Source organism: Raphanus sativus, chromosome 4, assembly GCF_000801105.2.
Source record: "Raphanus sativus cultivar WK10039 chromosome 4, ASM80110v3, whole genome shotgun sequence".
Taxonomy (NCBI): domain Eukaryota; kingdom Viridiplantae; phylum Streptophyta; class Magnoliopsida; order Brassicales; family Brassicaceae; genus Raphanus; species Raphanus sativus.
In genome coordinates, this window is record NC_079514.1 from 2,887,534 (window position 1) to 2,906,932 (window position 19,399).

The window sequence follows — 19,399 nt, forward strand, 5'->3', positions numbered from 1 at the left end:
ATGGAAGTCATGTCTACAATCAGTAGTGGCCCTATCTACTACAGAAGCAGAGTACATGGCAATGAACGAAGCAGCAAAAGAAGCTATGTGGCTAAAAGAAACATGCGCTGAACTAGGTTTCAAACAGCAGGGGATCAAGCTCTATTGTGATTCTCAAAGTGCCCTAGCTCTAGCACGCAATCCAGTCAATCACGAAAAGACTAAGCACATAGCTACCAAGTTCAATTTCATTCGAGATCTAGTGGAAGCAGGAGACATTGTTCTAAACAAGATTCATACTAACGTCAATCCTGCAGATTTCCTAACTAAAACGGTACCTGGTCAGAAGTTCCAGCTTTGCTGTGAGCTTTTGAATGTGAACTGAGACGACTGGAGACGCTCCAGGTGATTCAAGTTGTATGATCCCATCCTCGCAATACACAAACACAAGATTAAAAAAAAAAAAAAAAAATTGGTTAGTGTGTGCACACAGAGGGAATCAAAGGCAACAGGGAGTGTCTATAAAGAAGGAGGAATCACCTGGAGGATAATAAGAACCAAGGCAGAAGGCCAGGTTCAGGTGGAGTAACCGTGGACCACCAGACATTCCTGTATGAAGATACACTGGCTCTTGAAGGATGTTGAAAAGGGTTGTTGAAACCAGCATCAAAGGGCCAGAAAGGTTGAGGAAAAAGTCACCCACACCTCAGAGATAGTAGACCTACATCAAGCCAAGAAGTACAGGAGTTAGTATCAAGATGAAAAACGTTATCTAACTTCAGAGAAGTATTTGAGTAACAGGCTTACCGACAGAATGTAATAGTGTGTCAATAGCTCAGGAAGATGGAACGGATGTCAGATAATAGACATATGTCAAGCCAGGAACAATGTCAGCTCGACATTGAGGCCAATCAACACCTGAAACAGTACAGAGGAGTCAGATAGACGAATGGAACACATACTATGAAGATTCAGTTAAAAAGGAGGATACTTTTCTCACTGGAGAGGTGGAGCGTGATGGTGGAGCTCAGGTGTGAGCTCAACGGCATGTCAGGATCTCAATCGCGTCCAGAGAAAGAGACTCGAGTAATCTGAGAAGACATGCAGACCAAAAGAATCCACGGGTTAGCTCAGAAAGTCATAGACCCATCAAACTACCCTTAACAGATGATCCTAGTCACTTATGAAGAGAAGAGATTAGATGTACCTGAGGGGAGTTAATCGGAGAGAGATGACGACGTCGCATCGCGGCGAAGCTGGTCGACAATTGCTCACGGAGGAGTGAATCGCCGATAAGGTGAAAGGCTTCAAGAGAAACAGAGAGAGGGGAATATGCAACACCGGTGAGGTGGAGCTTACGAGACCTTCGCTCGACGAGCAACGACAGCAAGACAGAGCAATCAACGATATCTACCGACGACACCGAGTTCGATTTGACGAAGAAGGTTCGTGAGAGATATGAGAAAGGAGAGAGAGAGAGTCACATTGACTCTTTGTTTTCTCCGAAGATCAAAGAGACAAGAGATGGGTTTGTGTCGGCAAGGAGACAAGAAGATTGGGCCAGATTTGGGCTCATGCCAAACTGGTGGAGATTTGTGAAAGTTTGGGCTTCGCCAAATCCTGATGGGCCAGCAGCAGCTTCTTCTGTCCAAGACAAGTCACAAGCCCACTCTGAAGCCCGCAACACCTGATCACCTACACAACATATATATATGGGGTTAGTGTGATGGCTAGGTTAACGCTTAAGGAGTACAAGCAGCGGCAACAACAAGTAATCATATCAAGGACGAGTGCAAGAGAAGGAGTCAACAATATAGTATCAATAAGCTTAGGCCTAAGTGAGATTGATCTATGGTGAAGTGTTGTATTCTCTTGTAGAGATTGATTGAGACTTGTGTAAACATTCTAGTACACTACTTTGGTGTATCTAGGAACTATTTGATCTAGTGGATTTTGGGAGCAGAAGTTCTCCCACGAGACGTACCGCGCCGAGGGCCGGGAACTCGTTAAATCGTGTGAGTCTTTATATATTCTGCACTAACCTAGATCCAAGTTAACTTCTAACCTAAGTAACCTAAGCTAATAATCTCTACAAAGAGAAACTTATCAAAAGAAAAAGAGAAGAGAAACGATATGAAGCCATCTTATTATTGATCCACGTTCCCATTTCCGATACTTTTCAAATATTATTAAAAACAATACGATTTTATTATTAAGAAGAAAAATATGGAATCTTCTTAAGGAAAAAAAAGAAACAAACCCATCAAATCAAACTAATTGACACGTGAACAATCCCTTCGAATCTCACCAGCATTACCAGTCATAACCCCAACACGACCCAACTTCGTGATGGCTGAGATAAAAGCTTGTCTAAAAGCTGTTTCACTGTTGGCAAACGAGTTAACCGTAGCTCTAGACCGTTGGTCTGTGAACAATACTTGATCAGACGTGAAAAGACCCTTTCCTTGTTGAAGGTTCTTGAAGTAAGCGTTGTCGAAAGTACGTGGCGAGGTCGGATCCATGTTGATCGCGATACGTGGGTCCACTCGTTGCGGGCACATCTGGCGAAGCTGAAGCGCGTAGCCACTGTTCAAACTCGGGTCGATACGGGTTCTAGGGCTAAAATTGTAAATTCGGTTCGAGAATTTTCCGCAATGTGCGAATCCGAGAGTGTGCGCTCCTGAAATTACAATAATATATTGTGTTTATTTTGTCTTCTATGTTGTGTCCTTATTCTCAATAGTTCAGTTTGGTCTGGTACAAACCTGAGAGGGCGATCATGTCGGTTTGAGAGAGACCGTGACGGTTGAACATGGCATTGAGCTGGTTTAGGTTAAACCCGGGCTGTGGCAAATTATTTTGAACGCTTGCCTTCGTAGATAATCTGCCATCTCTTCTCCCTAGCTCCACCGGGTAGCTAGGTCCTCCGGTCTGCACATTACAGGATATAATCAATAATTCGTTTTTATCCTGACTATATGACCTCTTGTTAGTTGTACTGTACTTGTATAAAATGATTACGAACCGCCAACAAAAGGGCTCACATTATTACAATATGTATATAGATAATTTTGTTAACTCAAACCAAACATATATTTTTTTGGTTGACCAAAAAAAAGCCAACCATATATTTTTTTTAAACCAAAACCATGGTGTTATTTATTTAATAAGGAGTAGCTTTTCACCCGCAAAATCAATTCTTAATACGACAATACCTCGGACAATATACGGTAATAGTATTAAGGACAAGAAAGAGAGATGAATATTAATATTAGTATATGTTACTAGAAGAAAGTATATTCATACCAAAACGACGACTTCACGAGTAGCGAGAGCCAAAATGTCAGCACATGAGACTTTGTTGCGGCATCTAGGATCTCTATCAACGGCCTGCTTCGCCTTCACCACTGTGTCAAATCCGTCTCCGGCCAATGACATGTCATCCGGATGGTCTCTCTCCGATGGAGATGCTATCATTATCGAAGCATCACATCCCTAAATATTCATATAAAACAAGAAAGTTAAGCACGTAAATTAATGTTTTGTTTGAAGAATAATATACGTAAAGGAAATATTTTAAACTCAAGTTAAGAAAATAAAATGATCTGAGTTCCAATATATATATATATATATATGTCATATATAGTTACGTACACGAACGAAGCAATCGTGGAAGAAGAGGCGGAGGGTGGCTGGAGCAGTGACAAAAGTCTGCTGGAATTTTTGACGGACGGCGTTACGGACAATGCTTTCTACGTTCGGGCACGAGTTCTGGTAGAAACCTGTCCGAAGCTGAGCAGAGACACATGAAGAGAAAAGAAGAAGAAGAGTAAATATGGAGAAAATGGTTTGGTTAGTCTTCTTCTCCATGGCTAATTATAATTTTTATTGTATTGGTTTGGAGGGGGTCTCTTCTTATAGGGGATAGTAAGAGTAATTTAAATGTAGGAAATGGTACCATTTGAGCTTTTTAAACATAAATAATTGATGATTAGTCTGAAGATGATGTGCTCAACAATAAATTAAAATAAGCAGGATAAACTGTTAGGCATATGGATGAACACTACATCTTGATATTGACAACTTGAGAGGAGGCTAAGGTGAGGGTCCTATTTAGTAATTTAATTGTTCTTTCTATATTTGTGTTAATTATCAAGTAAATCAAGAAACTAGATGTAATCTACTGGTCTATACTGATGGAGACAGTGATTGCAGATGTATAAAATTGATCATTGCAGAACTCGAATCGGCTGGACTCTTACAGTTAGCCTGGATTTTAGTCGAAAAGAGATGTATTAAAAACGAAACGAGAAATTACTAATTACATTTTTTATTTTATTTTGTGTATGTGGGTAATCTTACAGATGTAAAGACAACGTTATGAATCCCCTATTTGTATATATGTATCACATATCCATGCATGATTATCTTTGACAACTCAATCGCATGTTACCACTTCGCACCAACTACTTAAACAAGATCGAAAGGGACAAGTGACAAGAAGAAGAATTCATCTTATTTGATTTTACTAAAAGGCATCTACCTTATTTCTAAAGTTATGACATGGAATATAATCGAATATTGACTTTTCAAAATTAACTAATTCACATTCTGAAATTATTGAAAATAATAAAACAGGCTTAGAAAATTAACTAGTCTAGTGGCAATACCTTAGTCATCATATATATAAGGCATTGTTTAGTCTTAGTCATACCGCAGAAAACCGCGGCAACCAAACCAACAGACCTAATATCAAACTAGCTATTTCTGTAACTTTGAGTGAAACTTTTTTTTCATGCGATTCATGAATCAGTCCATTTTATATAATCTGATCGAAATTTCAGTTTAATTCTGAGATATACAACCGCTATTGGAATATGGTTATGAGTTATGACACCAAATGCAAAACTTACTTGATAATATGATGAGGTTAAAACTGGAATCCGTATCATTGAAAAAGTACAAACGTACTTTATTTTATCTAATTATACTGTTATTTTTTTAGAAAGAAATTATACTGTTATTAATTATAATTTTTTTAGACGTATAAAGATCAACTAATTCGTATGTATTTTCATATACAGATTTTCATTGGGACAGAATAAGACTGAATTTTTTTTTTTGAAAAAAATGTTAAATTAATTTCAAAAGAAAAAAGAATAAGACCGAATCCAAATGTAATTTTCTAAAAAAGACTTAATCTAGCTACAGTTGTCTCTCTCTTTCTATGTTAAAGAAATCTATAGTTGTCGTATTGGTTCCTAATAATTCTCAAGAAATTATTTATAAACTGATCCAAAAAACACAATGTAAGAAGACTTATAATCTAATAATTAAATCGGGCGTCAAAGTCACGAACATGTTCCTTGATGCTCTAATATTGTCAATAATTGAGCTGTTAATGTTCTCTTTTATTAATCTTTTTCGTGCCTCCCTTGCATGGCGGCTAAAAAAAGAATTTTCAAAGACAAAGCATGTCACAGTAATACTAACTGCCAATATTAAGTTAATCATAATAAGCAGCTTCCCATGCAATTTTTTATTACTAAGTGGGTTGCCCGCACATGCGACCATAAATATTTTATAAAATTATTTATTAATATATACATTACTAATTTAAAAACTATAAAGATAAATTATTAGTTATATTTTCATTTGAATTTTCTTATGTGAAAATTCTTAAATATACTACATTCACTATTAATAAATCAATCTTAGAATTCACTCAATTATTTAAAATTAATTAAAAACAGAAAATATATAATTAAATATTAATCAAATAAATTTTTGGATAATTCTTATTGTTATTGATTTTAATCATTTATCTAATAAAAACAATTTAAATTCGTTTTTAATAATTTATATATTTTATTCATTAAAAATTTTAATGATATTAACTGCTCTAACTTTTAAATTGAGAGTTTCATTGCAAAAAATCACTTCGCAAATAATAGTATAAATTACGCTAGATAAACTGTTATTAACCCATAATTTTGATTATCACGATAGTTCTCAAAAAAAAATAACCCATAACTTCGAATATTAACCGGTTTTTAACCCACAACCCATAACTTCGAATACACTTTTCAATGAAGAAAAGTTGTGTTAAGCATGGATTCACTCCGAAATATTTATAATCATACAAATAAAAGAAATAGTTGGATTAGTAATAGAATAATATAGAAACAAGAGTTTGTTATGAGATCTTATCATGAGTCATGACTAGTGAGTTTACAGTTTACATGATGACAATATGTTAATAATTGCTAAATTAGCTCTGTTCTCTTGAGATGAATATTAAAATCAGCTAGAAAATTATTTTTGTCTCGATAATATTATTTATTCTAATCTAAAAAGTATCGGATGCTATATTTTATCATCGATTAGAATAGGCCAAGATAAAAGCCTAAAATCATTAGGGTGTTCGTTAAGACGTCCAACTAGCTAGAGAGATGTGGCAGTATGTGTTGACTCATCTATGTAGTTAACTTGAACATTTACATACCTTTGTAGCATCCCCAATGCTTATGTAAAGATGATTTTTCACTTTTGGGTTAAATTCACAGTTTCTTACGTTGGGAGCATCTGGCTTTTCATCTAAAAATGGATTTAGTAGCTATGTTTGTAATTTAAAAAATTAATTTGATGTTTCACAAAAGTACATATAATACACCCATTACAGATTTAATGTGTTAGACTTCTGACTTATTTTAAAATTAAAAGAGCCACAAATTTTTAAATTACAATTCAAAATTAGATATAATCTGTAGATCTCTCCTGGTAGCGTGGCAACTGTGGGTTTAAGTCAAGTATTGAATCTATAAAATTTATATACGCAATGATGATTATATTTTCAAAAGCCCAGTTAAAATTAAACTTACGTAATGATGAAATTTATTAGATTTAAACCATGTAAATGTTGTGCTATATTTTAAGAGATTCAAATTAAGATATCCGAATAATGATGTTTAAGGAACCAAATATTTGTTTTCAGTTAAGTTAGCCAATTGGGTCAATCGTTAGTTGGCGTCTGAATTATCTGAGCAGAGTTATAAGTCTTCAGTTCTCTAATCAGTCACATGGCGTTTAACCATATGATTAAAGGAAACAACTCTGTTATCTTCTCTTGTATTGTTCCCTTAATTGACCGAGAAATAATTAAAAAGAGATAAATAAAATTCTTTAGCATTTTTGACCTGTGATTATCCATAAACCGATGATCAACTCTTTTTCATATATCCAAATTTAATAAGATTTGGTAGGAAAAATCTATATCATATAAATTAGATGTTAAAATATTTATAAAATTCTCCCTTTCCTGTAATTTTTAATTTTTGTTTTAAAAGGTATCAATTATATATATGCAAAAACCTTCAAATTATAAATCGGAATGGGTATCCAGTTTTTTTTTGTGTTATATCTATCGTGATGAGTTATATTCGAACTCCGGAATTCTTGGTGTAAAAATATAAAAGTGCTTTTATGATATCATGATTTGACCATATATATCTTAGATTTCGTAAAATATCATTCACAAATATATATATAGTATTGATATGCTTCAGCACTTACCGATCATCCCCACATATTAAAATGCGGTAGGCACGATAGTTTCCAAATACTTGGCATACAAATTAGAAAACATTCAATCCTATAACATTTATTACATACACATTGAGAAGCCCTCTAAATCAGAGGATTGCTTTCAGTTTTGTTGCTTGTCCTTAGGGCCACCACAACAACCAGAGCGACAACTCTTTTTACTTGTCTCCCCACTCTTCTCCAACAAGCCCACTTCTAGATCCTCCACAAGCTTCACCCGCGAAGAAGGAGAAGCACGGTAACATACATGCGGGGCTTCACGCTCGTCACGTAGAAGCATCATACTATTAAGTATCACAAGCAAACAAGTTCCTGCATCAGCAAGAACAGCTGCCCAAATAAGAGGGTAACCTACCAAACCAAGCACCATGATTGCTCCTTTTATTCCCACAGACAAAACCACATTCTCAATCACTTTCTTGTGACTTCTCCTAGCCAGTCTCATCCCTTTAGGTATCTTGTTAATGTCGTTGGACATAAGAATGATATCTCCTGTCTCTGTCGCAAGTGCTGACCCTGAGATCCCCATTGAAATTCCAATGTCTGCTTTAGCCAGGGCCGGTGCATCGTTAAGACCATCTCCTACCATCATTGTAGGCCCTTGTCTCTTGAACTCATCGATGATTCTTGCTTTGTCTTGTGGAAGAAGTTCTGCATGAACTATATCCAAAGCATTCCCTAGCTGGAAAAAAATGATTAAACGTTAATACTAAAATAAAGACACATGGGAATCATATAATGACTCGGCTTCACCTGTTCTTGAATAGACATGGCTGCATCTCGGTTGTCTCCAGTGAGCATTGCTGTTTTGATGTTTAAGGACTTGAGCTCCTGTAGAGCCTGAGCAGCCCCATGTCGACAACCGTCCAAAAGGTTGAAACTACCGGTTAGTTCTTCTCCAATGTATATGTAACCAATGGTCTTACCCCGCTTCATATTAGCTTCAGCACCCGGAACTTTATTTAACATCCACATAGAAGAAATCTTGAAAATGTTAGATAGGTAATAAGAACAATATAACAACACTCAGGATTGCTTTTAGTTGCAATGTTTGGACACCTTTTAAGCATCCAGCTCTATGTGCAATTCTTTTGTTTCCAATGTAGATATCTTGACCGTCTATTCTCCCATAAACTCCTTCACCTGGAAAGTTCTGAAAGTTCTCGACCATATCAGGCGTCGGCTCAACAGAAACTGATCTGGCGTAGTCGATAAGTGCAGCTGCCATCGGATGGCTTGACTTGCTTTCGATGCTCGAGACCCTATGATATGATGAACACATCTCAAGAAGTATCTAAGCATCCATTTCATTACATATGCCTCAATTCTGATTGGGATAGTTACTTACCAGTAAAGCAAAGTTTTCAGATTAATATTGCGAGAAAGAGACTTAAAATCCGAGACCGTGAACTCAGCTTTTGTAATAGTTCCTGTTTTGTCAAAAGCAGCAGTCCTGATCTTGGCCAAGGTTTCTAGACAATCACCGGTTTTGATCAGAAACCCTGACGTAGCTGCCTTGGTGAGAGCACAAAAGGTAGCAACGGGTGTGGATAGGATCAGACCGCATGGACAACCGCTTACTAACACTACAAGCGCTAAGTGGAACCAATGGCTGAGGTTGTCAACTTTTAACAGGACTGGGATGACAGCAAAACATGCTGCTACTACAACAACAGCTGAACAAACAACAAAAGAAAAATGTGATCTATATATGAAACTCATCACATTATGTTATAAAATTTGTAAGAACATTACATATGATTACTGACAAAACCAGTCATATAGGTATATAATAAGATGAAACATTCGCATATAGCCCTAAATTATTAATGATTGACATGTATACATCCTTCGGCCCTTAAATTCATTTAAAATGGATATGTACTGATTTTTTTTTTTTTTTGAAACACTTATTTAAAGTTTAATTATTCAGTAATTATTCAAATGTACTGATTATTCAGTAATTATTTAAAGTTTAATAAATCTTGGAACCGGCTCTGATTACTGACCTGGAGTGTAGTAGCGAGAACATTTGTCAATAAACCTCTGAGTTTTGGTTTGGCTTTTCTGTGCTTCTTCTACAAGCTTAGTCATTTTCGCAACCACGCAGTCTCTGGCTAGAGCTGTGGTTTTGACCTTTATATAACCTTCAATACATAAAAAAGGTAGTGCCAGTGAGCTGAAAGATTAAAAATCATCTAAATATACCAAGAGAATGATATTGTTTTGTTACCATTAAGATTTATGGTAGCAGCCAAAACAGTAGAGTCTCTTTGTTTGGAGACAGGGAAGGACTCTCCTGTCAATGTTTTCTCATCAACATCACAGCTTCCATCCACTACAACTCCATCTATAGGTATACTTTCTCCAGCTTTAACTGAAACAACTGTGTTTATCCCAACCTCATCTACGTCAACTTCTAGTCCGGTTTCCGCTATCACTGCCTTTCTAGGCGCTAAGCTCATCAGCGACGACATCACCGTGCTTGCCTGTAGACAATTGTTAATTACTTGAGAACAATGATGACCAAAGAGAAAGTAAAACATTTGTTTCTTTTCAATACACAAGCAGACCTTGTGAGCAGCACTTGACTCGAGCCAATCTGCTACAGAGAATAGAAACACTATTGTTGCAGCTTCTGTGTAATCCTCCATACATACTGTCGCGATCACTGTCAAGAAACAGAGTTAGATGCATTAGTACACCAACAGAACCTCTACTGCGCACTAAGATCATTCCATCATAATTGATATTTTTTTACCAGCAATCAGAGTGAGAGCGTTGATGTCAACCCTAAACCTTGTGACAGAAGCAACAGCTTTAGCGAGAATAGGAAAGACTCCAGCCACCACAGCAACAAGAGCGAGCCACTCAAGATGACTATAAAAGTATTTGAAGAAGGAGAGAGCAAGCAATACACCAGAAACAACAGCGAAAGGGCTTGGCCATTTACTAGTCAAGCTTGTCTCGCCGTATGGTCTCACGCTTGCCTCTAACCTAGCTTGATTCAGTGCCTTGACTGTCAAGAAAATCGATACTAGTATTAGAATCAAGTCAAAAAATAACTTCCGTTTTTTTTTTTAATATTATGCACCGATTTGAAGCGGAGAAGTCAAGAGGCTGTCGTGGACAACGATGACGGTTCTCGAAGGGACGATGACGGAGAATTCTTTGACGCCGTCAAGAGGACGGAGAATTTCTCCGACAAGAGAGACTTCAGATGAACAGCAGATTCCGACCACATCGAAGTAACTTGTCTGTAAAGTCTTCTTCGTTGTCTCTTCATACTCGGCCATCGTTGGATACGTGTTCGGACAGAGAAATTCGAGGAGAAGACTTTTAAGGGTTCCAGTATACTTAGGTGTAGTTTATATTAGGGAGGATCTATACACATCAGCGACTTTTCTTGTGAAAAATAATATAAAAATGGATAAGAAAATATAAGATGGTTTCCTCAAGACATTTGTCGTAATATTATGGTTTATACATTTTAGAATTGCTTGTTCTTCAGGGGTCCATACCATGGCGAATCCTGTGTCATTTTTCAACACTTGCGACTTGTGTGTCTAAGCTGTAGTTTCACAAGCACAAGTGATCCAAAATCTTACAAGAGCACATTGCGTATACATGCATTTGACCTCTATCTTGAGACAACAAGTGGTGTTTCTGTAACTATGGGAAATAGTAAGCTGAAGTTAAAAACATGCCCTGAATATAACAGGTTATAATTTAGTTTGTACACTTTGCTATATACCAAAAAAAAAAATACAAAACGTGACACAGTCCTTGAATTCTGCCAAAAAAAGAAGATTAAAAAAAAATTCAGTCTGTTTGTTTTTCTGAAACCTCACTAAATAAAAACTTACTTTTGCAACCAAATTTCCTCAATTTGATAGCAAAATAACCCCAAGAATAAATAAATCAAAGACTCAAGGCCAAAACCTGTAACCTTAGCCCATCAAACTAAAAAAAAAATGTTGGAAACTATAATAGAGAAAGAAGCAAACAAAGGTGAAAGATTTGAAGGAGAAAAAGAAGGAAAATCAAATGAAAAGAAAACTGCATCTGGTTTTATTTTGTAAAAAAAAAAAAACAAGCCATGAAAAAATGTTATAAAGCTTCTCTCATGGGGAGCAGAAGTAGCTTAAAATGCACTGACACTCTCCCTCGAATCATCTCCTCTTATACCTGAAACAGAGGAAAGAAAAACACAATCACACTTCAATCTTCCCTGTCTAATTAAAGGACAGGACTTCTGTATCGTGTATGTGTGTTACCGGTTGGAGAAGAAGGATTAATGCTCAGAAGAGTTGAACAGCCATCTTGAATTTGTTCTGTTTCCATTTAGGCAGCTTGTAGAAAGCTTCTTTCGTCATACCAAATTTCTCTTTGAACTCTTCTGATGAAAGGTAAGCCTATAACAAAGACCAAAAACAATCAAAAGATCTATCCATTGTGAGTTTCTTACTTGCATATAGAAGTTTCTTTGTTCGTTTAAACTTTACCTCTCTTCTTGTTACATCAATGTCTGAGACAGGATCAGGTGAAGTTGTCTTGAGACGATCGTATGGGTAAGATGGCAAATCTTCTTCATCTTCAACTCCTTCTTTAGCATCTTCTTGAATCGTCAGAGACTCTATCCTGCTGCTCATTGATTTCTCCTCCCCCTTGCCATTTTCCTTCTTCTCCTCATTTCCATTTGAGTTGGATCCTGACGCTGGAGACTCAGGTGCCTTAGGGCTCGCTTCATGCCCAATAAAGCACAAAATGTCAATACTCAAAAGTGAAAACAGAGAGGTGAATGCTTGTACAGTATATACCTTTGAGTGGTTTTGGAATTGAAGGTTCTTGGGGAGGTGTTTTTAGTTGTTGTTCGAAAAGGGCACTACGAGAAGCAATAGCTGAAGACTTGGGAGCAAGCTTTGAGGAATCAGGAGTGACAGATCTCGGGTAGAGCTTTCTAACTACAGGGGGAGGAGTCGAGAGGTTTCTTGCGTTTTGGCTCTCAAACGTTGCTGCGAGTGCATTGAACGCTGGAGATCTTCCCCTCACGCGTACCCTATCTGGACTAAACGACATGCTTCTCGACCGCTGCTGTGATTTGTCTGGAACACTGGCACGGCCACCGTATGAAGCTGGAGTTCTTCGTTTCGGTTTCTAATTCATCAAAGCAAAACAACCAAAGTGAGAAATGAACAAACAAACTTCAGAAAGCAAGCTATAAAGAATCATCAACCAGAAGATTATTAACCTCTGCAACTGGAGTTCCACCATTTTTGACAATTTTGAGTTTTCTCTGGAATGAGTTTCCATGCATCTGTAAACAAAAACAAAGTGTTTACTCCTTTGTCAGGGATTCCTTGTTTCAGTATATATTGAAGGTGTTGTTTAGTACTTACGGCAGACTTTGAAGAATCCCAAGAAGTGAAAAACCGGGTGAAGAAACTTGGCTCACCACCTTCCATGATCACATATATAGGAGCTTCAGGGGATAACTTCTCCAGGAGAGAATCTTTCTCAATGAATTTCTAAGGAAACAAAATGTATATATGAGCAAACTGGCTACAAATTTCAGAATCAAGAGTCTTTAACAATGCTTCTAATGAATCTGACCTCTCCAATAGTTAAGGCCTGCAACTTATTCTTGGGGACTACTTCTTGGCCAACCCACACGAAGATATCTGAGTGGCAGTCTACTATGAATATATCTTCTGTCATCAAGTCATCCTGTGTGAAGTTATATATCTCTGTCACCTTCAGAATTTCTGGATTAATTTGCATTTCAGCAAAGGAAAGGAAAAAGAAACAGAGTCATTGTGTGCATATAACAGCTTATGCTTAAACTTTAATTATAAAAGAAATGATCTTCTGTACCTTTGGTGAATGTGCAGGAGAACAAGTGAGGGTCTCTCTCAGGTTCTTTGGTGAGCTTTTGGCTCGAATATTCGGTTTTGCCTCCTAATAACTCCCAGAACTGTTCTGATTCTGAACCTTCCTTCTGTGCTCTAGTCTGTAGGTTTGGCTGTACAAAAAATAACATAACATATGCTCCTTCAGCTGACATTCAAAACATACCCAAGGCCTTGGCTGAAACATAAATGACTTATCCTTAAAGCAATTAAGAAGAAACCTCATCTTACCTTTATTAGATCTAGCTGCCTCTCCACAAGTTCCTGGTCAGTTGAGGTTGCTAGATTCCCAGTCCAAGTAAATACGGAAGAATCATTATGTAGTATGTAACAGTATGAGGAGTTGAGTGATGAAGCAACCTGTTGACGTGAATTGGAAGCCATGTTAGAAGCCATGAAGGTTTTAAAGGATGATATGAATGGGGAAATGATACATACAGGGTCAACTTGAATTGCTTGCATATTTTCAGGACCAGACCCTTGAATGCGGAATAGAGCAAGACCATTCTCATTGTATGTATCATCATCAACTTCTTTCTCTGCTATGTATTTCTTGTATCCACTGCTTACACCACCCTGTAAAGATTGAATCACAGCAAACAAATCAGCAGATATTGTATGTCTTTATAAACGAGAACATGGTTGGTCCAAACAAAACTGCAGACTGAAACTATTTTTCTTCAAAACCTTGAAAACGATAAAGCTTTGCATGATGACGAAGAACTGAAAAGGTTCCTTTCCTTCATTGATGCGAGCCTAAAAGACAAGAGAATGAAAATGTTCAGAGGAAAGAAAAATAAAACAGATAAAATCTTTTTACTTTTGGAATGACTGCAGAAGAAGATTTACTTGGGCTGGTACAAACTTCATTGACTCAACCATTTTGCTCGCCATAGAGACTGCAGAAGCTCTTTCTTCCTACATATGATCACAAACTCACAATTTCAAACCTACGTGCACCTTTTGAGATTTTGCTATTGTTATTTGGAAAGCTCACCTCCACACTTTGCTTTCCAAACCAAGTTCCTATAAGAACCTCTTCTTTCTCTTCACCAGGATAAGAATACTGGAAAACATAGCACTCTCCACTGTAGAACTTTGAATGGTCAGCAGCTTGAAGGAGAATCTTTTGCTGACCATTCACACGCCAAACCTGCAGATTCCCAGTGCAATCAATGAATGCTTGGATCTCTTCTTTAGGTGGAGCAGCTTTCATCAGCCCTCTCACATTCACTCCTTGCCGTTGCAGAAGTGCTACAAATGACAGAAAAAAAAAACATTAAGTAACGATAACATGTCAGCTGCGAGTTAACATTTAATTTCATCTTTACGCACCAGCAACTCTGCCTCTACCATCCTCTGACACAGTTGTGTTAGTCACTTGAGTCCATGTATCAAACTTTGATCGGAATGGAACGGTTTCAAACCCTTCTATTATGCGGATCATTTGCGTTTTGGGTCGTTCAGATGAACGAATCATTTCCTGTATGATTCTTCTTAACATCAGCAAACATCATAGGGTACACAACAACAACAAAAAAAAATGATTACAAGACTCCACTTACTTCTGCTGCTCCACTCGCAGCTTTCCTATCATCAAGAGATGTGGTTCTTCCCATCCAAACAAACACTTCGAGTCCACAATCAAGAACGTAACACTTGTTTGTATCCAACATCTCTCTTCTCAAAGAATCTCCTTCAACAGGATTTGCTTGTCCCTTCTCCACACTTCAATTTTTCAAGAAATAAAACTATGTTCAGTAGAAGCATTATGGGTTCGAAATAGATCAAACACAACAAGAAGAAATATTTTACCAGAATAATTTTTTGATATCAGAAGTGTAGGTTTTGTCTTCATCATTAGCTGGTTTTCTAGGTAAGGGAGCAAACCCACCAAAGAAACCCCAAAACTCTCCACTGTCAGCATCGGCCATAAGTCTCCCATCCTCTGCAAATAATACAAACAAAAATGCAATTAGAGACCAAAGCCAAGAGATGATGATAGACACTAATCCCTTAGCTAACTAACCAACAGTAGCAACTTCACATGTCCCATCATGGTAAGTATCTTTAATATACTGAACCACTTCAAGTGCTTTTGCTCTCTCTTGGATACTTGAATTAGACCCATTGAACTGGAAGATCTTGGACTTTGTGTCAAGAATGTAAATATCGTCATGCGTTAAAGAGCTCCGAGCAAACGCAACCTGTAACCACAGTTTAGACCGTTAGTGAAACCACAACGTGAGATAAAGTAACCCAAAAAAAAACAGGAAGGTGACTTGCCTCCTTGACATGGACAACATGTTTTCCTCTGCAGACGAACAAGCGAGTAATATGTTCTTCAGCTTCCACATGTTTGAATCCTGAAGCTACTCCACCTTCTTGAGGTATGATACACGGCTTAAAATACGACAAGAATTTCTCGGTTTCGTGGCCTTGGACTTCACGATACTGAACCGCACGGCCTCCTAAGGCTGCATCTAATTCAACCGTCTTAACTGCAGCAGTCCCAGCTTCATCCTATTTTTGAAAAAGAAAAAGAAATATTTATCATCTCCCCAAACTTCTCTCCATCATTCTAACTAAACGAAGAAGAACATATAAGAACGAGGGCTTGGCTAACCTGAGAGGTATCTTTACCAAGCCAGTAATGGATATCATGGCGCAATGCACCAGTTTTTAACGCTGTCGTCTGATTATAAAAAGGAGTGAAACAGTTTAGCCAAGGCTCCATCAAGAAAAGAGTAGTTGTTGCTAACTAGGCCAAAAGTTACCTTCAATACTATGTAGGAGTCTCCGGTGAAGAACTTCCCAATAGAAGAATTTGGAATGGGAGTAGGGCTGAAGTTCTCTATACGCCATACCTCAATACCGCTTAAATTAACCGTCAAGGAGAATCTCATATTGATGATCAAAAAAAACCGAAATGATTTGAAATCAAAAGTAGATAATAAAGACTAAATAGAGTAAGAGATTCGAAGGTGAAGGTGAAGGTGAAGGATACGCTTTCTGTCCAGCTCCTTGGAAAGCTGGATCCAAATCTCTCATGGAAACAGACATACTTATTAAGCTCTCTTCTTCTTACCACTCTCTCCAACTTATAAACGCCGCCAACGATAGAGACCACTAATAAGACATCACCAAGTAAGAGCCAATATTCAAAGATTTAACAATATGCAAAACCAATCCAAGAATGGAACCAGAAACCAAATAGAAGGAACAACAAAAAAAAATTAAAGTTTTCTCATGAATTGAAATCAAATGGACTATACAACTCAGAATCCACACCAGTCAACATCATCTCAATTCTCAAGTCAATTTCAGTCAAAATATCATTCTTTTATTAACAACTCTGAAATATATATATAGATTGCATTGGAAGTAGGGTTTATGCAGTTTTCAATTCCCCAGACAACACAAACAATAAAAACTCAAAGATGAAAAACTCCATTGAAACATCATCATATCCCAGCAAACCCAACCTCTCTATATCATCACAAAGCCCAAAGTAAAGCTCAAGGATTTATAATAACTCTACAAAATCTTATTTCACTAATTAACATTTGCCTTCACACCAATCAATAACTACAGGGGATATATCTATCTCTATACTCCCAATCAGATCAACAGAAGTCTTGGAATCAAAGATACATATCCACAACAAAAACCTCAGAAAGCTTAAAACTTTCAGAGAGCCCAGAATATACGTTACCTTACTCAATCCGTTATTCAGCTCAAAGCCCAGATCCAATCTAATGACAACAAAATTGCAAAAAGTACAAAACTTTAGTCAAATTTGCTTCCTTTCCTTGAGAGACGAAGTAACAGAAGAAGCAGAGGAGAGAGAGAGAGAGAGAGAGAATCAAAATGAAAGCTTTATCTAGAGAGAGAAGGAGAAGGAACAATTTTTGAAGAGAGAGAGAGAGGGAAAGGTTGGAGGGAATGATGAGAAGCCAGGCGTGCGTGCTTATCACTAACCCATGAACTGTAAAAAATCTTTTGATTCTTCCTTTTGATTTAGAAAAACATTAAACAAAAACAGAGGAGTCAACAGAGAAAAATTACTCCTTGTTTTTTTTTTCTTCAGAAAACAAAGTAAAAATGAATTTTTTTTTTTACAGTTTCTGACCATATTTAAACTGTAATGAATGGAGATTTGTCGCAATGAAAATCGAAATTTTTATTTATTTTTAATCCATCAATGTTTTGACTTCAGGTTTAGGACAACAATGCCAGAGAAATTATGTTAATGAAACATGTTTTTTTACAGAGTTTAGAACTACTAAACGATTAGATATGTAATTAAGTTCATAAACAACAAATAAAAATAAAAAGTTCATAAATAAATTTGGTCATCTCTTTTTATTTAATTTTCTTCCTTTTTCATGTAAGAAATTAGATTCTTTCCATCAAGTCAATCTTTCATAAATAATTTGCCGTTATTATGGATGAAAAGTAATTGATTGTTTCAAACGTCTGATATGATCATAAGTTCCTAAAATCAGACTTAAGTACTAAAACAAAAAATTGCACAAAAATGAAGAACAAACAAAAGGTACTATTACCTTTAACTTTAAGGCTGGTTGTAATACTTTCCTCCAGTCTTGGTTTAAATAATATTTTCTTTTTTTTTTTGAGAAAGGGTTTTCGTCTAAATAATGTTGAGCTTTTTGATGATTGAGAAATGGGTTAGTTTCATGAGTTAGAGAAAGAAAGACAACTCTGATAAATTAAATAACTTCCTTAGGTAATTAAACTAGACCATCTATGTTGATGGAAAATAGACTAAACTATATGCATGTCATTCGATTTTAAAACATTTGACAAGTAGTTCTGTATATTTTGCTTAGGTGTGTTCAACATGAGTGTTCTTTGTTAGGGTTTTTATTATTTTATTTTGGGAAAATATATTCCTCCATTTCATCATTACTATTTTTTGGAATTCTCACAAATGTCAAGAAATTTTTATATTTGACTTATTTAAGTCATTTGCAGTATTGTATTAACACTACAACTTGTATAAGAAAATGTTTGCTAGCTTTCCCAAAACTAATTTAAATATCTTTAGTTTGAATTATTGATTTTGGAATTATCACAAATATTAAGAAACGTTTTTTTGTCAGCATATTAAGAAACGTTTTTAATTGACTTTTTTGCGTTATTTTTATAATTGAATGCTTAAAGTATTTTTCTCAAATTAAAATTTGTTTGTTTTTCTCAAGACTAATATAATTTCTTTAGCTAGTTTATTGATTATTGATTATTGATTAATATGAACTACAAAGAAAATACAATTGTCAAGCATTGATGCACGTACACGGCACCTCATTGGCTACTGGCTAGTAGATAGAAAACGAGAATTTCTCAAAATTTTAATCCAACATTTAACGAGAATTGCTAAGCTTGAATAAGCGTACCTAACTTGGTAGCAATGATCTTAAACTAAAAAAAAAGGTATCGACGGTCTTTTTTTTTGCCAAAGGGTAACGTTTGTATAGAGTGTTTCCCAAACTAAAAAGATTTCTGATTTCATGTACGTCCCTGTTATAATAATAATAAATATCTGAACGCGTTCAATAATTGGGATGTGGTTGGTTAACATGTAGATTGGATATATAAAATTATAAATACTTTGGTAAATAATATGAAGTATACAAAAAGTTAAGAAATGATAAATGATACGAATTTTTGAAATCAGCTAACAACAATCAATACTGAGGTAGTTTTGTTAAAAATGTAAGAAAATAAGAAATTCATACATCGATTGAAAAGATGATCATCATAAATTCATTAACCAAGATGATTCCCATATTATATAAGGTAAACAAGACTGCAACGTACAAAACATACACACACAAACCACATAGTTACTGCTAGGGCTTGTCATTTTATTGTTAATTTTGATT

At 36.2% G+C, this 19,399-nt stretch overlaps 3 protein-coding genes across 3 annotated transcripts; all 3 read right to left on the bottom strand.

Annotated features, from left to right (window-relative positions):
• Positions 1–2,109: 2,109 nt before the first annotated feature.
• Positions 2,110–3,907, bottom strand: LOC108853674 (peroxidase 45). Its single transcript, XM_018627091.2, has 4 exons — positions 3,634–3,907; positions 3,286–3,474; positions 2,745–2,910; positions 2,110–2,659 (listed from the first exon to the last, which is right to left on the bottom strand). Exons 1-4 carry the CDS (start codon positions 3,847–3,849, stop codon positions 2,253–2,255), a joined length of 978 nt encoding a protein of 325 aa, XP_018482593.1. The 5' UTR covers positions 3,850–3,907; the 3' UTR covers positions 2,110–2,252.
• A 3,597-nt stretch (positions 3,908–7,504) lies between these two features.
• On the bottom strand, positions 7,505–11,088 carry LOC108851925 (cadmium/zinc-transporting ATPase HMA3). Its single transcript, XM_018625402.2, has 9 exons — positions 10,676–11,088; positions 10,343–10,600; positions 10,155–10,252; positions 9,815–10,070; positions 9,591–9,728; positions 8,930–9,257; positions 8,641–8,843; positions 8,335–8,537; positions 7,505–8,263 (listed from the first exon to the last, which is right to left on the bottom strand). Exons 1-9 carry the CDS (start codon positions 10,875–10,877, stop codon positions 7,685–7,687), a joined length of 2,265 nt encoding a protein of 754 aa, XP_018480904.2. The 5' UTR covers positions 10,878–11,088; the 3' UTR covers positions 7,505–7,684.
• A 151-nt stretch (positions 11,089–11,239) lies between these two features.
• LOC130511711 (villin-4-like) lies at positions 11,240–17,458 on the bottom strand. The gene is made up of 22 exons (XM_057009143.1): positions 17,206–17,458; positions 16,498–16,619; positions 16,268–16,367; positions 16,117–16,185; positions 15,777–16,013; positions 15,520–15,697; positions 15,306–15,438; positions 15,056–15,218; positions 14,826–14,973; positions 14,488–14,744; positions 14,340–14,408; positions 14,178–14,246; positions 13,929–14,066; positions 13,722–13,850; positions 13,456–13,603; positions 13,195–13,346; positions 12,981–13,109; positions 12,833–12,898; positions 12,402–12,738; positions 12,087–12,325; positions 11,859–11,996; positions 11,240–11,769 (listed from the first exon to the last, which is right to left on the bottom strand). Exons 2-21 carry the CDS (start codon positions 16,551–16,553, stop codon positions 11,883–11,885), a joined length of 2,931 nt encoding a protein of 976 aa, XP_056865123.1. The 5' UTR covers positions 16,554–16,619; positions 17,206–17,458; the 3' UTR covers positions 11,240–11,769; positions 11,859–11,882.
• Between the last annotated feature and the right edge of the window lie 1,941 nt (positions 17,459–19,399).

Coding starts and splice junctions, on each gene's coding strand:
- LOC108851925 (XM_018625402.2), bottom strand. CDS start 10,877: ATGGCCGAGTATGAAGAGACAACGAAGAAGACTTTACAGACAAGTTAC. Junction 10,071..10,154: donor AGTCAAGTGCTGCTCACAAG/GTCTGCTTGTGT, acceptor AATTGTCTACAG/GCAAGCACGGTGATGTCGTC. Junction 9,258..9,590: donor TTCTCGCTACTACACTCCAG/GTCAGTAATCAG, acceptor TTGTTTGTTCAG/CTGTTGTTGTAGTAGCAGCA.
- LOC108853674 (XM_018627091.2), bottom strand. CDS start 3,849: ATGGAGAAGAAGACTAACCAAACCATTTTCTCCATATTTACTCTTCTT. Junction 3,475..3,633: donor TCCACGATTGCTTCGTTCGT/GTACGTAACTAT, acceptor ATGAATATTTAG/GGATGTGATGCTTCGATAAT. Junction 2,660..2,744: donor CGACATGATCGCCCTCTCAG/GTTTGTACCAGA, acceptor TTGTAATTTCAG/GAGCGCACACTCTCGGATTC.
- LOC130511711 (XM_057009143.1), bottom strand. CDS start 16,553: ATGTCTGTTTCCATGAGAGATTTGGATCCAGCTTTCCAAGGAGCTGGA. Junction 16,186..16,267: donor ACTCCTACATAGTATTGAAG/GTAACTTTTGGC, acceptor TTTTATAATCAG/ACGACAGCGTTAAAAACTGG. Junction 15,219..15,305: donor GATATCAAAAAATTATTCTG/GTAAAATATTTC, acceptor GAAAAATTGAAG/TGTGGAGAAGGGACAAGCAA.